Source organism: Ovis canadensis, chromosome 19 (assembly GCF_042477335.2).
Source record: "Ovis canadensis isolate MfBH-ARS-UI-01 breed Bighorn chromosome 19, ARS-UI_OviCan_v2, whole genome shotgun sequence".
Classification (NCBI taxonomy): Eukaryota; Metazoa; Chordata; class Mammalia; order Artiodactyla; family Bovidae; genus Ovis; species Ovis canadensis.
In genome coordinates this window covers 68,997,930-69,011,876 of record NC_091263.1, presented here as the reverse complement: position 1 = coordinate 69,011,876, position 13,947 = coordinate 68,997,930, and the positions used below count along the sequence as shown (strand labels likewise).

The 13,947-nt window shown below is 56.0% G+C and overlaps 1 protein-coding gene across 1 annotated transcript in view; it reads left to right on the top strand.

Moving 5' to 3' along the window:
* ATP2B2 (ATPase plasma membrane Ca2+ transporting 2) overlaps positions 1-13,947 on the top strand; it is a 156,931-nt gene that overhangs the window by 83,887 nt on the left and 59,097 nt on the right. Inside the window, exons 6-8 of the mRNA XM_069560905.1 lie at positions 7,459-7,584; positions 9,191-9,223; positions 10,328-10,387. Coding sequence (XP_069417006.1) covers positions 7,459-7,584; positions 9,191-9,223; positions 10,328-10,387 — 219 coding nt within the window. The remainder of the gene's footprint in view (positions 1-7,458; positions 7,585-9,190; positions 9,224-10,327; positions 10,388-13,947) is intronic.

The window sequence follows — 13,947 nt, the reverse complement described above, 5'->3', positions numbered from 1 at the left end:
CTGTGTGGGTCAGACAGCATGCGAATGGGCTCTGGAGTGCAGGGGCCCATGAACTCAGCCTATTTTTTTTTCTAGTTTTCATTTTAAAATCATTTCGAACTTTCAGAAAAGTTGCAGGAGTAGCACAATGAGCGCCCGCATGCCCTCCCTCTGGTAAAACCGCCGTGGCCGTCGCGCTGCCCTCGCTCTCGGGGGCGTACGCCCTCCCTTGTCAGGGCCCCTTCCTCCTTCAGGTGTGTCTCCCGAGGAAAAGCTGTTTTCATGAGTAACCACGGCACAGCTGTCAACTCAGAAAGCACACCCGACATACCATCCCCGTTCATGGGTACCGCCAGTCCCCACAGCCCCCCCCCCAGGCTGGGACCCGGTGCAGGTGCCCTGAGGCATTTAGATGTCCTGCTTCTCAGACTCCCTTAACACCGAGCAGATCTGCAGCCTTTCCTGGAAAGCCAGTGGTTTTTAGCCCTTCTGGATCATGAACCCCCATGAGAGCCCCATGAAAGCAGTGATCCCACCTGTTAGAAATAAATGCCCAGACTTGCCACTTTGCAGCCTAGCTTCCCACGTGGTGCTAGAGGTAAAGAACCCGTCTGCCAATGTAAGAGACGCAGGTTCGATCTCTGGGTCGGGAAGATCCCCTTTAGGAGGAAATGGCAACCCGCTCCAGTATCCTTCCCAGGAAAATTCCATGGACAGAGGGGTCTGGTGGGCTACAGTCCACAGGGCCGCAAAGAGTCAGACACGACTAAAACAATGAAGCACGCACGCACGCACACACAGGAGACCCGCAGACCCCTGGAGAGCCCTACTCTGGTCTCCATTTGCAGCAGGGGAGAGGTGAGGGCCCTCAGGCACGGAGGGACCCTCAGAGCATGGGGCCAGAGCCAAACACCACCCTCCAGCCTCGCAGCTCCCCTGCAGCCCCCACTCACGAGCTTGCCTCCGGGGACCCTGTGACTACTACCCAGCAACGTGGCCCATTTGAAGCATCTTACAGTGAATTCCAGGGATGGTTCAGCAGGTAAAGAATCTGCCTGTAATGCAGGAGACGTGGGTTCGATCCCTGGGAGGAGGGCATGGCAACCCACTGCAGTATTCTTGCCTGGAAAATCCCATGGACAGAAGAGCCTGGGGGCTACAGTCCATGGGGTCACAAAGAGTCAGAAAGGACTGATGAAACACCCCCACACACACACGCACACAGGCGCACACACACACACACTCGCACACACACACACACACACACACACAGTGAATTCCACAGGGAAACCAAAGACTGGGCAGGGACCAGCACGCTGTCCTCAAAAGCCGTGGGGCCCACCCCCTGCAGACCCTCTGTCTCAGCCCCCTGCAGGACCACCCCCCTCCTCCCTTACCCTTGGAACCAGACCCCAAACAGCACGAGGTAACCCAGGACCTCGACAACCCTCTGGGGCCCACTGCCCACCCTGCCTGCCAAGCGCAAGGCCAGGCGTGGGGAGCCGGACCTGCCGCCACTGCCACCGCCGCCAGGGAGCCTGTGACGACACCGTGACCACGGGGAGGCCCCGTCTGCCACTCGGCCCGCGCTCTCTCCATTACACTACCCTGCCTCTTCTCCACGAGAGGCAGCGGGGTGTAGTGGATAGAGCACGGGTTCAAGTCCCGGCTCCACCTCTCACAGCTGTGTGACCCTGGGCCATCGCTCAACCTCTCTGAGCCAGAGAGGCTGCAAGTGGGCGGAGGGGCCAGGGCTGGTATCCGCACCAAGGCCTGCCTCACTGGGTTGTTGTGAGGGGGACGGGCTCGTGGGTGCTGAAATGCTCTGCAGACTTGGAGTGCTCGTGGGCGCGCGTTATTGCTGTTGTTAACCGCATCGATAGCAGTAACAGCGACAGCATCGCGTCTGGGCTGGGGACCGCGTGGGCTTGGCCTGGTGCTCGTGCTGGAGGCAGGTGATAACCCCCAGACAGGGCCTCCGTCCTTCTTCACATCTCTACTCTCAGGAAAAGGCCTTTGAGATGGCCCAGCCTCTCCACTCTCCCTGTCCGGAGAGAGGCTTCAGAAGTCAAAACCTGGAGAGTGAGGAGCTCTGTGCCGCGTGTGCTGTGCAGCCTCAGTCAGCCATTTGACCTCTCTGTGCTCAGAAGCTTCATTTCATAAAGCCAGGCTTCACTAGGCCTGCCCACAGGGCCTCGGTGCACCCCGCCTGTCATCACCAGAGGCTGTGGCCCTGAGATGCCATCTCGACCAGGTCTGGGGCAATTCTGAGGCAGAGGTGGGCTTTGAGCCTGCAGTCAGGTAGGTTCTGGCCCACACTCTGCTGCCAGCTCAGAGGCTGCAGAAATCAACTCCAGAGGGACAAGATGAAGGGTCAGGTGGGGGCCCTGGACAGGCCGTCCTGTTGGCTGGAGCCTGCAGAGTTCCCCGGGGCCCACGCTCCATTCTGACTCCGGGTGAACGGACAGACGGGTGCTGACATGGCTCCTCCACCACTTACCTGCCTCCAAACCGCCCTGCCTCGGACTTTGTGCACAAGCCCCCCCGACCCCCGCCCCTGGCGAGGGGGAGAGAACAGGAGCCGGAGCCTCCCAGCTGCCCGAGCAATGTACTTTGAAATGCGGGTGACGACGGTGACCTTACCAGGGACCATGGCCGCCGAGCGGGAAGAGTGGGGCACGGAGGGACCCTCGGTGCATATTGGTTCCTTCTTCCCCCTCCCCGGCACACCTCCAGCGGCCCCCCAGTGAACCCCGAACAGACGCCCAACCCTGCAGCCCTCCTCCCCTCAGGCGGCCGCTCCCTTCACGAGCCCTGAGCCTCATCCCAGCTGATCACGGCCGTCTCCTGCCTTTGCCTGAGTGGGCCCCAGCCCTCCCTGTTCCTGCTGGTCTGGAGGCCCGGCCCCTGGGTCTCTGTTGTCTTGTGTTGTTGCTCATCTGTGTGCCAACTACACTGTGAGCCTGTGGAGGGCAGGGACCACCGGGAGCCCCTTGGCACAGAACGGGACCCCACCACGCCCGTCTGTCATGTGAACAAGCACGGCCCAGACAGGGAGCGACATCTGTCTGCTCAGCCTCCGCCCGCCCCTCCAGAGTCCCCGAGATGCTGCCTTTAATAGAGGCTGCCCTCCCCCTGCCAGGAGGGACCCTCACCTCTGGGAGACCTGGGTTCCCAGACTTCACTGCTGAGAGGTGATGACTGAAGCCAGACCTCTAACAGAAGACAAAACTGAGGTCCACCAAGGAGAGGACTGGCTGCAGGTCGCTCAGCAAACCAGAAGCAGACCGCAGACTGATTCCCAGGTCCCTCCCTCCTCGGCCTAGGGCCCTCTCCATTGACCATCCCCTAGGCAGTGTATTCTGAGGGGCTCCTTGGGGACTTAGAGGAGGTGGGGACCACAGGATGGTGTCCAAAGGACCGTGGACATGGGAGCCTGGTGCACGCCTAGTCAGGATGCCCCTCCCTAAAAGGGTCTCTGTCCACACCCACAGACCTGTGGCTTATATGCCTCTGGTCCTACTGTTGGAGCTTCGGCCCTTGGGCTTAAACCTTGTCCCCTGCAGGGGATCCTGGAGCTGGGCAACCCGGTCCACATGGTTCTTCCTCTGGCAGGAAGGGGCAGCCAGGCTCTGCGGTCCTCACAGGGGAGGAGGAGTGGGCAGTCCAGGGAGCTGTGGGGAGGAGGGCTGGGCTGAATGAATCTGACCCTTTGTAAAACCGTGAAGGTGGCTTATGGAGGGGGTGTGGGTCCTCCCTTATAAACACATGGCTACCAAGAAAAATACAGAAAGTGAGGTAGCGGTGATAGTGGTGCTGTGGGAGGCAGAGAGGAAATGCGCCCAGATCCCGCCCCCCAGGGGCTCAGGGGCCAGGAGGCAGCCCCTGGGAAAACCGCTGGCAGGGGAGACCAGAGGAGAGGTGACGTCCTTCTGTGGGGGGCAAGGAAGTCAGCTGAGAGCAGGGGCGTTTGTCCTAAGCCTTGAACAGGAGGTTTTGGACAAGAAGTGGAAGAAGGGCATTCAGGTGGTGATAACTGTGTGCGCAGAGATGGGCATGGGGCTGGGCTTGGAGGCAGGACGGAAGAGCCGCTCCCAGTGCTGCTCCCAGGGAGAGGGCGCGTGGCGGGAGTCGGTGGTCCGGGGCTCAGAGAAGGTTGACAGCTGACCCAAGGGTTGCTGATGAAGGCGTCTGGACTTTGGGGAGCTGTGGAGGGTGTCTGAGCTGGGGGGCGGTAGGCAGAGCCGAGGCTGGGCGTGCTGCTGGGGTGTGGAGGGAGAGGGGACCAGAGCGGGAGGTGATGCCCCCAACTCCTCTGGCCCCTCCAATGCGGAGGCCTGGAGGACCCCCGGGGCTCCTCAGTGCTGGGTGGGAGGTGTGCCGGCCCTTCTCCCCCACCTCCCTGTGTCCAGAGGCCACCTCTCTAGCTTCTTCTTCCTTCCCCCCCTCCTCCCTGCCTCCTGATGCAGAGCCGCCAGCTCCCTGCTGAGCTGGGAGTGATTAGATCAGTAGGTGATTTGGGGTCTGATTATCTTGGGTGGAAATTGGCCCTCTGTATCTTTTTCCATCCCGCCCAGGGCCGGGGAGGTGGGGAGCAGCTTCTCTGTCGACACCCAGGCCGAGCCAACTTTTTCACGAACGTGTTTGGGACCAGTGTGTGGCCTTGTTTCCTGAGGAAGTGCAGCATCTGACCAGCCCAGCAGGAGGCTCTGTCCCTCACCAGCCAGCGACCCTGGACGGGCCACTCCTCCCAGAGCCCCAGGTTTCTCCTCTGTCAGCTGAGGGCCAGCGTGAGAGCGGACAAGATGATTGCACTTGAAGGGTCAGGGTTAATTAAGTTTGGGCTTAGGATCGGGGTGAGGGCACGAGGCCCGGTGTGGAGTAGGTGTCCTGCGGAAGGTCGTGCTGATTCCGTCCCTGCCATCTACGCCCTGTGAATGTGCTGAAGTGTGTTCACCCCTCACCTTTAAAGATCTGCGGTGACCTCACACCACCCAAAGGTGACCTCTCTGCAGCTTAGTTCCTCATCTAATATCGCTGATACTTAACAGTCCATCCTGCCAGCCCCCGCACAAGCTGAGCCCTCGCTTGAAAAAGCTTTTTGTTAGCAAGTTACTGTAGTTCCCAAATCCTCGTGATTAGGCCCATGTTGTGCTTGTGCCCCTCATAAGGAGAGTGCACTCCGGGGTCTGCCTGTGATGGGTAGACACCAGGCCTAGGCCTTCGAGCCTAGAGTCAGTGTTTGAGCGCTTTCTGTGGTCCCCACTGCTCCCTGCCTAGGGATGGGCGTGGAGCCTAGGGATGGGCACAGAGTCTGGGGATGGGCACGGAGCCAGCCGTGGAGGGCATCACCTGAGAGCCTGGATTCTGGTACGGCTTGCTAGGCTCCAGGCTGCCTCTGGGAGCCTTCTTGACTTAGTTTGCCCTTCGTGGATGGACAGACCCACCTTTACCACCTCAAAAGAACTTACTGGAGGATATCTGTCTGTCTGTAAAGCACTTTAAGATCCTGACATCCTAGAGGCCAAATGGCTGGGGCACCACAAACGCGCGTACACACACACAACCAGACGTGTGCAAACATACACACGCACAGACACCATCTGAAAATATGGCTCAGGTCCTAGGAGAAAAAGGAAAGGAGTGGGTGAAACCGCTTGAAACGTGAGAACAGATTCCTTGCTTTAAGGAAAGTGCCTTCTGCCCTGACTTAGAACCTGTTGACTCTTGCTTTACATGCAATTCTAATGAGTCTGTCCACCTAGACTTCAAGTCTGAAGCAAATTGGGAGAACCAGGAGAAGGCCTTTAGTGACAAGTGACCCTGAAAACAGGAAGAAACGACCATTGATCATAAGTGGAAACAAGGAAAATCTGAAAACAGCAGAAGGAGTTTGGGAAACATGTATCCAGGGGGGTTTGGTGTCTGGGCTTGGTGGCCACGGCCGGCTGTCTGATGGACCAGGCATAATCCTTCCTGCGCGGCCTGGAGACAGCTGGAGACCCTGCACCACATGGGACCGGATTTTTCTTACCTCTCTGCTGGAGAAGGAGCTACGTGCTCATACAGAGGGTTTTCTAGCCAGAGCAATAAAAATGAGAAATCACAAAAAGACAAGCGCTTGACAGGCCAAACCTCACTTCCCTAGGTCCTTCGCTAAGCAGAGTGCCCACTTGTCAAGAAGAAGTTGACAACAAAGACCCCGAAGATGAGTAAAAGTGGAGCTGCCCTGCTCCAAGGCCTCCCTCCCTCCTCCCCGGCAGCTCCCCTCAGGCCCCTGGAAGAACTCCAGCACCCTTGGAACCCAGTTTGAAAACTCTAAAATTCTCGGAAGGGAGTTTGTAGCGTTTCTTGTACCGTGGACTCCTGGGAAGATCCGGGGTCATCCTGGGCCACCCCTATTCAGAATAAAGCTTTGAAATACATGAAATATCTTGGATCACAAAGGAAGTCAATTCTATTGAAATAGCTAAAGTAATTTTAAAAGAATAAACATGTGATGTAGTTACATATGTGTTTCTTTATTAGTATACTGAATAACGAGATCCAGCAATCAATATAACAGCCTTAGTTGTAAAATAAGCATAAGCCTAAAGAGTATCTTATCTTGGTGGCTTCCCTGATAGCTCAGCTGGTAATGAATCCACTTCCAATGCAGGAGACCAGTTTGATCCTGCATCCTTCTCCTGGAGAAGGGAGAGGCTACCCACTCCAGTATTTTGGCCTAGAGAATTCCATGGACTGTATAGTCCATGGGGTCACAAAGAGTTGGACATGACTGAGCAACTTTCACTTTTCACTTTCAAAAAGTAAGAGATATTTTTAAAAACTGATTTTTGTAACGTGTAATGGTGTTGTGGGCACCACTGACACTCCTGGAGTTCATTGCCTTTGTTCTTAATGGAGGAAAAATGCTAAATTTCAGTTTGATGTCTGTGAAAATAAAGATTTCATTGTTTCCTCATCCAAGTTCTCTGAGCGCTGAATTCTTTCCTCAGATCTTTGGGGAGGAAGTGGACTTCATTTTAAGCAGTCCTGCCCAGGGCTTAGTTGGCATTTTTCTTGCCAGTTGCAGAATTAAGTAGAATGAGGTATGGTTCTAGATATATCAATAGAGGAAAAGACAAGAGTGGTCCCTGCTTGACCTGTAAGGCAGGGAGAGGAGGAATGGGGAGAGAGAAGAGAGAGGAAGGAACTCACCAGGAATGGGTAGGAGGTGGTAAGCCTGAGCTTTCCAGGGGCCTAAGAGCTGCGTATGGCAGTGTTTGAGAACCTGGCTCATCATAGCACTGTCCCGAGGTATAGTCATCTTTAAAGGACCCGCTAGGATGATACACATTACATCTTCACTGTAGGTGGTGCCCCAGGACCTCAACAGGCAAATTGCCAGGAGCAGACTGGGACCAGATTCCTCCCACTCCTTGGGGGAGAGGGGTCTGGGCTGTGCAATGGTAACTTGGCCTTCATCCCCATCCTTAGGTACCCACGTGATGGAGGGCTCTGGACGGATGGTGGTGACTGCTGTGGGTGTGAACTCTCAGACTGGAATTATCTTTACCCTGCTGGGAGCCGGTGGTGAAGAGGAAGAGAAGAAAGACAAGAAAGGTAAGCCCAGCCCCCTCGTGGACCAGGAGAGGAGCTCTTAAGGCCACATTTTTTTTGTTGATTCTTTCACTCAACAAGTGAGTTACTGAGTGCCTTTTATGTCCACACCCTGTGCCAACAGTCACCTTCTGCATCCTCGAGGCCCGGCTTGGGCCAGGAGGCTCTGTCTGTTCCATCTCCAGGGTCTTGTCCTGTCTTGTCCAGTCATGTCATGGGGGGCTCCCCTTCCCCTCCGAGCCAGGCCAAGGGTGCTGAGCCTTTCCTTCAATCTCCACCCTCAAGTGTGACCTGGTCCCATCATCAGCCCTGATATTGAGTAGAAAACCCCACCTGGGCATATTCCTTCACTCCTCTCAATTCCATTGGGCAGAGCTGCACACTCAATGGAGACTCTACCCAGAGGGGATAGGGGAGCTTCTGGGGAAGGTGCCTCCAAATCAACTGTCGTGAACCCCACTCTGATGCCCCTGGAGCTGCCATCTCAGCTGAGTTCTGTCTCCTACTCTCCCAGAAGCAAATGTCCTCACTCCATGGGCTCCGCTTGGTGCAGCAGGCTGGCATCTTGGGCTGGAAGTGGCTCTCAGGACATAGGAGGAATGATTGGGAGACATGAGCCCCAATCCCATCAGACCAGGCCCAAATCTAACATCCAGCCTCTGGTCCGAAACAGCTGGCTACTTACCCAACATTCATACTCGGTCTTGGGGACCCTCCCCCTCTCACAAAGTCTTCAGTCCTTTGTCTCCTTCCCCAAGCCCCAGAGGAGGGTCCCCAACATCCAGACCTTCTAGAACCCAGGGGAAGGAGATGAGATAGTAGAAGACCCTGCTTTTGGTTTTAGGGACAACGGGACTAACCTCCAGCTCTCAGAGGCCAGCCAATCTTGGCCTGGGACACAATCAAAGATTACTTGTTCCCAGGGGCAAAACCTGTTTCCTACTGGGGTCCTCCTAAGATTATGGCTGCCGCAGGAGCAGAAACAATGGCAGTAAGCTGTGATCTGTGTGAGCTGAGGTTGAAACCGAGGACAAGTCTTGGCCATGAGGCGCAGAGCACGTCAGGACAGCGTCCACACAGTGACATAGCAGCTGTGGCCACCAGTTGCCCCAGGTGCAGGCAGCTGGGCAGGATGTAGCTGTTCGGCCCACTTCCTTGGCCTCGCTGGGGCCTGGGTGAGGGGCAGAAACACCCAGAAGCTCCCACGGGCCAGACTCATGTCTTTTAAATGCCGATAAGGAAACAGGCCTCTTCTGCCCGGCATGGGTCAGAGTCCCTTGCTGAATGTTTACCTGCCCATCAACGAGATGGGGACAGCAGTGCAGAAGGGAGAGGTGGGGTATGGAGGGGACATGGCAGAGGAAGATGGGGGGCAGCCCAGCCTCTCAGGCCCCTGAGAGCAGACCCAGGGGTTTCCCAGGGCTGGACCCCCTTAGCGCTTCCATCCCATCATCTCCACCAGGGACGCTGCTTACAACCCTCCATTTCAGGATGACTCTGGGCATGCCATAGTGTGTGTGTGTGTGTGTGTGTGTGCATGTGTGGGCGGGCGTGTATGTGGCTGTACATGCTTCTCCTTCATTAACATGTCTCAAAAATCATCACACAGGTGTGAAGAAGGGGGATGGCCTTCAGCTACCAGGTACAGTAAGACACCTCCCAGGGTAGAAGGGGCTTTTAGAAGTAGCAGCAGCCATTGACCCCTGAGCCCTGGCCCCAGACCCCCAGCACACAGCTAGAAGGGTACCCAATGGCTGGGGGCTCTGCACCCCGCCTCAAAACTCCTGTGTGGCCCCATGTGCTGCCAGCCCCACAGGACAGGCCAGCACCCCATGCTGCCCTTCCAGTGTTTCCGGGGCACATGGCGCCCCCACTGCCTCCAAACCCCAGACAGCACACGCCATGTGCGCTCAGCACCGCGTGACCCCACAGAGCCCCTCACCCCATGGCACGGCCAACTCACCCAGCATCTATTCCCTCTCCTTCCCACAGAACCCGTCTCCCCCCGCCTCAAGAAAAAATAGCCAGAGCGAATTTGAGCATCTCATATCATTTTTGATTTATAAACTAAGGAGATCTCACCAGTGCCCTCTCTGTCTCGTGCACAAGATGCAACGTGCCTGATGTCATCTTTTAAGCGGTCGGGCACCTCCTATGGGCAAGACCAAGGCAGCCTTTTGAGCGTCAGTCAGGAAGGGAGGAGTTGGCCATGGGCAGTGACCTGAGTCAAATGCACGAATCCGAGGTCACTGCCGTGAACAGATGTCCTTCCAGGACATAGCAACCGTCACAACAAGGGCCCATTCAGAACGGCCGGTGCTATTACTGCACCCCGTGTTGAATCGACTCCTGGCCATGGGTCCCTCTGGCCGTGTTGGTCAGCCAGCACCGCCCCCCCACCTTCATAGAACCCTCACTGACAGAGAGACCTGCCCTGTTGGTTGGGCCAACGGGATGCCTGGGTCCAGACCTCACACCGACCATCCCACCTCCATATTTTATTTCAAAGACCCTCCGTGTCTGAGTTTCTCCCCCACTGACTTGTGTGTCATCTCCACGGGAACATTTCACCCCACCCACCCCCCACCCCCAAATCTGAGTTTCCTGATTTCCGACGGCAGTGTGTGTTTCCGACCACAGTCACGTCCCTCCCCGCACGTTGGTTCGCGTCTACTGTTGCTGCCGTCTGCGCTGTTGCTTTCCTCCATTTTGACCACTGCATTTTTCATCCCTCCCACCCCCACAGCGGCCGATGGTGCGGCAGGTTCAAATGCTGCAGATAGTGCAAATACCAGCCTAGTCAATGGTACGTCTCCCACCCCGCCCCTGGTGAGCTCCCTGTCTCGGGCGATGGGCGCCTCCCCACCCCCAGCTCTGAGCTTTCCTCTCCCTGTTCGGGATGGCCCAGACTTGGATGTGCATGGGCAGCTCGGGGACGGCCGTCCTCTCTCACACAGGGCAGGTGCTTAAGAGAGAAGCCACCACCAGGCACCCAGCTCTGTTCCCACCGGCGGTGGTCACCGTTGGGCCCTTGACCCCCCAGTGGAGCCCAGCAGAGGGACGTGACCTTGGCTTCAGATCTGGTCCCCCCCTCCCTCCCTGGAAGCAGCGTCCCTCCCTGTGTGGCCCTCTCCTAAGCACATTCCTGGTCCCTGCTTGGGGGAAGAAGTCCCGGGGTCAGGACCCGGGCTGAGGCTGGCCTCTGGGTCCCCAGTGCAGGGTCCCATCCTCGACTCAAACCATTCCCTCGAGGCAGGGGGACCCAGGCCTGCGTTCAGCTCCTGGGCCCCGCCCTGCAGCATGGCTGAGCCACTAGTAGACAGTCTTTCTCTTCTTTCGTGGAGTGAACGGGCAGGGGGTTCGCTTGGGCTCGGGCCCAGTTCTGTCCCTCGGGTGTGGACTGGTGTTTCTTGCTGTTGCCTGCGCTGGAGCGTCTGTCCTGAGTCTCTGCATTCTTACTGGCCCTCTCGGGGATGGGCGGTGAGGGTAAGGGCTGCCACTGTACCCTGAGTCTGCATCTCACCCTCCTTACAAACGGGCAGGAAGGAAGTCCATTCACTGGCCTCCGCGCCTTTGGAAGATTTCACACCTCTGTACCCTCCCATCTTCTCTGGCCTTCCCCATCCCCAAGTCAGGTGATGTAAAGTCACCCGGTCTGCTCCTAAGAGCTTTTACGGCTCGGCCATGAAACCACTGCCCCCGAGAACTGAAGGGAAGGGAAAGCTTTTCCTTTCCCCAGTGTCACTCATCCCAGGAGCTAAGCATCCATCCTGTGATTTACTCCTCACCACTCCCAGAGAACACGGAGCTGTGGTGCTGCCTCCTCCTCCCCTCCCCTGTCCCAGGCCTCTGGTGAGCCACTCGGATTCAAAGTGACCCAGGATGGAAGCAGCTAGCAGATGTCAGGGGCTGGGCAACACCCGTCTGTGAGCAGCACCTGGCCAGGAAGGGCTAATTCGGGTGTGGGTCTATTTCAGGTGCAGGAAGAGGAAAGAGGCCAGCCTGGGGCGTGGGAGGTGTCCCATGTGAGGGGAGGGTGGTGCTGTTACTTTAGTTGCTGCGTCGTGTCCGACTCTTGCCGCGCCGTGGACTATACTCTGCCAGCCCCTCTGTCCGTGAGATTTTCCAGGCAAGAGTACTGCAGTGGGTTGCCATTCCCTTCTCCAACGGATCTCTTCAACCCAGGGGTAAGACCCGGGTCTCCTGCATGGCACGCAGATTCTTTACGGACTGAGCCACGAGAGAAGCCCTAAATGATGTAGGCAAACCCAGGTGGGGGGAGGGAGAGGGCCAGGAGGAAACAGGAAGTGACGTCCTGCTCCCCACCACCCCTCCTGGATGATGAACCTGCTGGGACCGCATCCAGACTGGTGGGTCTCAAAAAGACAGGAGCCTCACTTCCAGTTCAAGCCAAAAACATCCATATATTCCCAAGAAAAACTGTAGGAAAAGATGGGGAAATATCATTTCTTACCCACTTTCTGTGCACCAGGCACTTTGCAAGCGTCTCATTTAATCCTCATGATAACCTTATGGGTCAGTTTTTTGTCCCCACTTTAAAATGAGGAAACTGAGTCTCATGGAGATCAAGACACTAGTCCAAGGTCACAGAGCTGGGCAGTAGCAAAGCTGGGACGTGAAGCCAGGCCTACCTGGCTCTAAAGTGTGTGCCGCTCTTCCTGGTGTAAATTTCACAATGATGTAGGGACTTTCCCTGGGAGTCCAGGGGTTAAGATTTCAGCTTCCAATGCAGGGGGTGCGAGTCCTATCCCTGGTCAGAGAGCTAAGATTCCCACATGCCTCGCGGCCAGAAAACCAAAACAGAAGCAGTATTGTTCCAGATTCAATAAAGACTTTTAAAATGGGCCACATCCTCAAAAAAAGAAAAGCTTTAAAAAATAAATAAACTTCACAAGCACGTTAAGAAGTCTTCCCTGCAAGGAAAGGATCCTGTGGTTAAAACTGTTTAAGAACCACTGGGTAGAATTGGTTTCCTCCTTGTTGCAGAAAGGCAGCCTCTATCGTGCTGTGGGATAGAGTTAGAGTCACACGGAGCTTCCCAGACTGACGTGGCTGCAGGACCCTTCCTGGCTGAATGTCGTGGGATTGGTAGACCTCCAGAATACACTTTGGAGCCAGTGCTCTAAGCTGTTGCTGCTCGAATTGTGACTGGAGGCCCGCATGCTCCTGGGCATCTTTCAGGAGCTCGTTAGAAATGCAGACTCTCAGGCCCTACCCAGACCTGGCGAATGAGAACCTGCCTTCTGATGTGCCCTCCAGGCTCCAGGCAGAGGGCACTGAAGGCTGAGAGGGCTAAGCTGAGCTTTGTGAGTGAGAGAATGGACCATTCCTTTCCACTTCTTGATCTGAGCAGAGTCAGGATGCCCTGGATGTGGAAGACACACTCAGCTGGCAGGATGCCCCCTCCTCACTCTACTCCCGCCAAGCCCCTCCCAACTGAGCAGTAAGGGGTGTCCCATTGATTTTGGAGGCATGATAATTGCCATTTTAATTTTATTATTTATTTTATATTTATTGACACGTGCATGCGTGCTAAGTCGCTTCAGTCATGTCTGACTCTTTGCAACCCCATGGACTACAGCCCATCAGGCTCCTCTGTCCATGGGATTCTCCAGGCAAAAGTACTGGAGTGATTTGCCATGCCCTCCTCCACGCGATCTTCCTGACCCAGGGATAGAATGCGCATCTCTGGTGTCTCCTGCATTGGCAGGCGGGTCCTTTACCACTGGCGCCACCTGGGAGACCCGTTTATTGATATATCACTATTGAATGAGAATGAGAAATGAGAGTCGCTCAGTCGTGTCCGACTCTTTGCGACCCCATAGACTACAGAGTCCATGGCATTCTCCAGGCCAGAATACTGGAGTGGGTAGCCTTTCCCTTCTCCAGGGGATCTTCCCAACCCAGGCATCAAACCCAGGTCTCCCGCATTGTGGGTGGATTCTTCATCAGCTGAGCCTACAGGGGAAGCCCTATTGAATACATCACTTTTAGTCACGATTTTAAGTGGCACATTGCTCTTAACACTGGACACTTACAGGGTACTTTGCAGTGCTTTTCATAAGCATCACCTTGGTTGAAACTGTTGCATTTCACAGGGGGACAAATGTAGCCACAGGTAAGAGAAGCGACACGACCCAGTTCTCCTAGTTAGCAGTCTGTCTCCTCAAAGCTTGTTTATGGGATCTCCATTGACCCTCCACGTTGAGGATTTCCGCACCCATGACCCTCGCAGTTCACAGAGAGAGGACTGATCCATTTGGCAAAAATGCATCTGGCATCTGATGCAGAGAGGCCTCTGGGTCTCCACCTTGTTCCCCCATCCTGGGTCCTGTCCTCCATCCC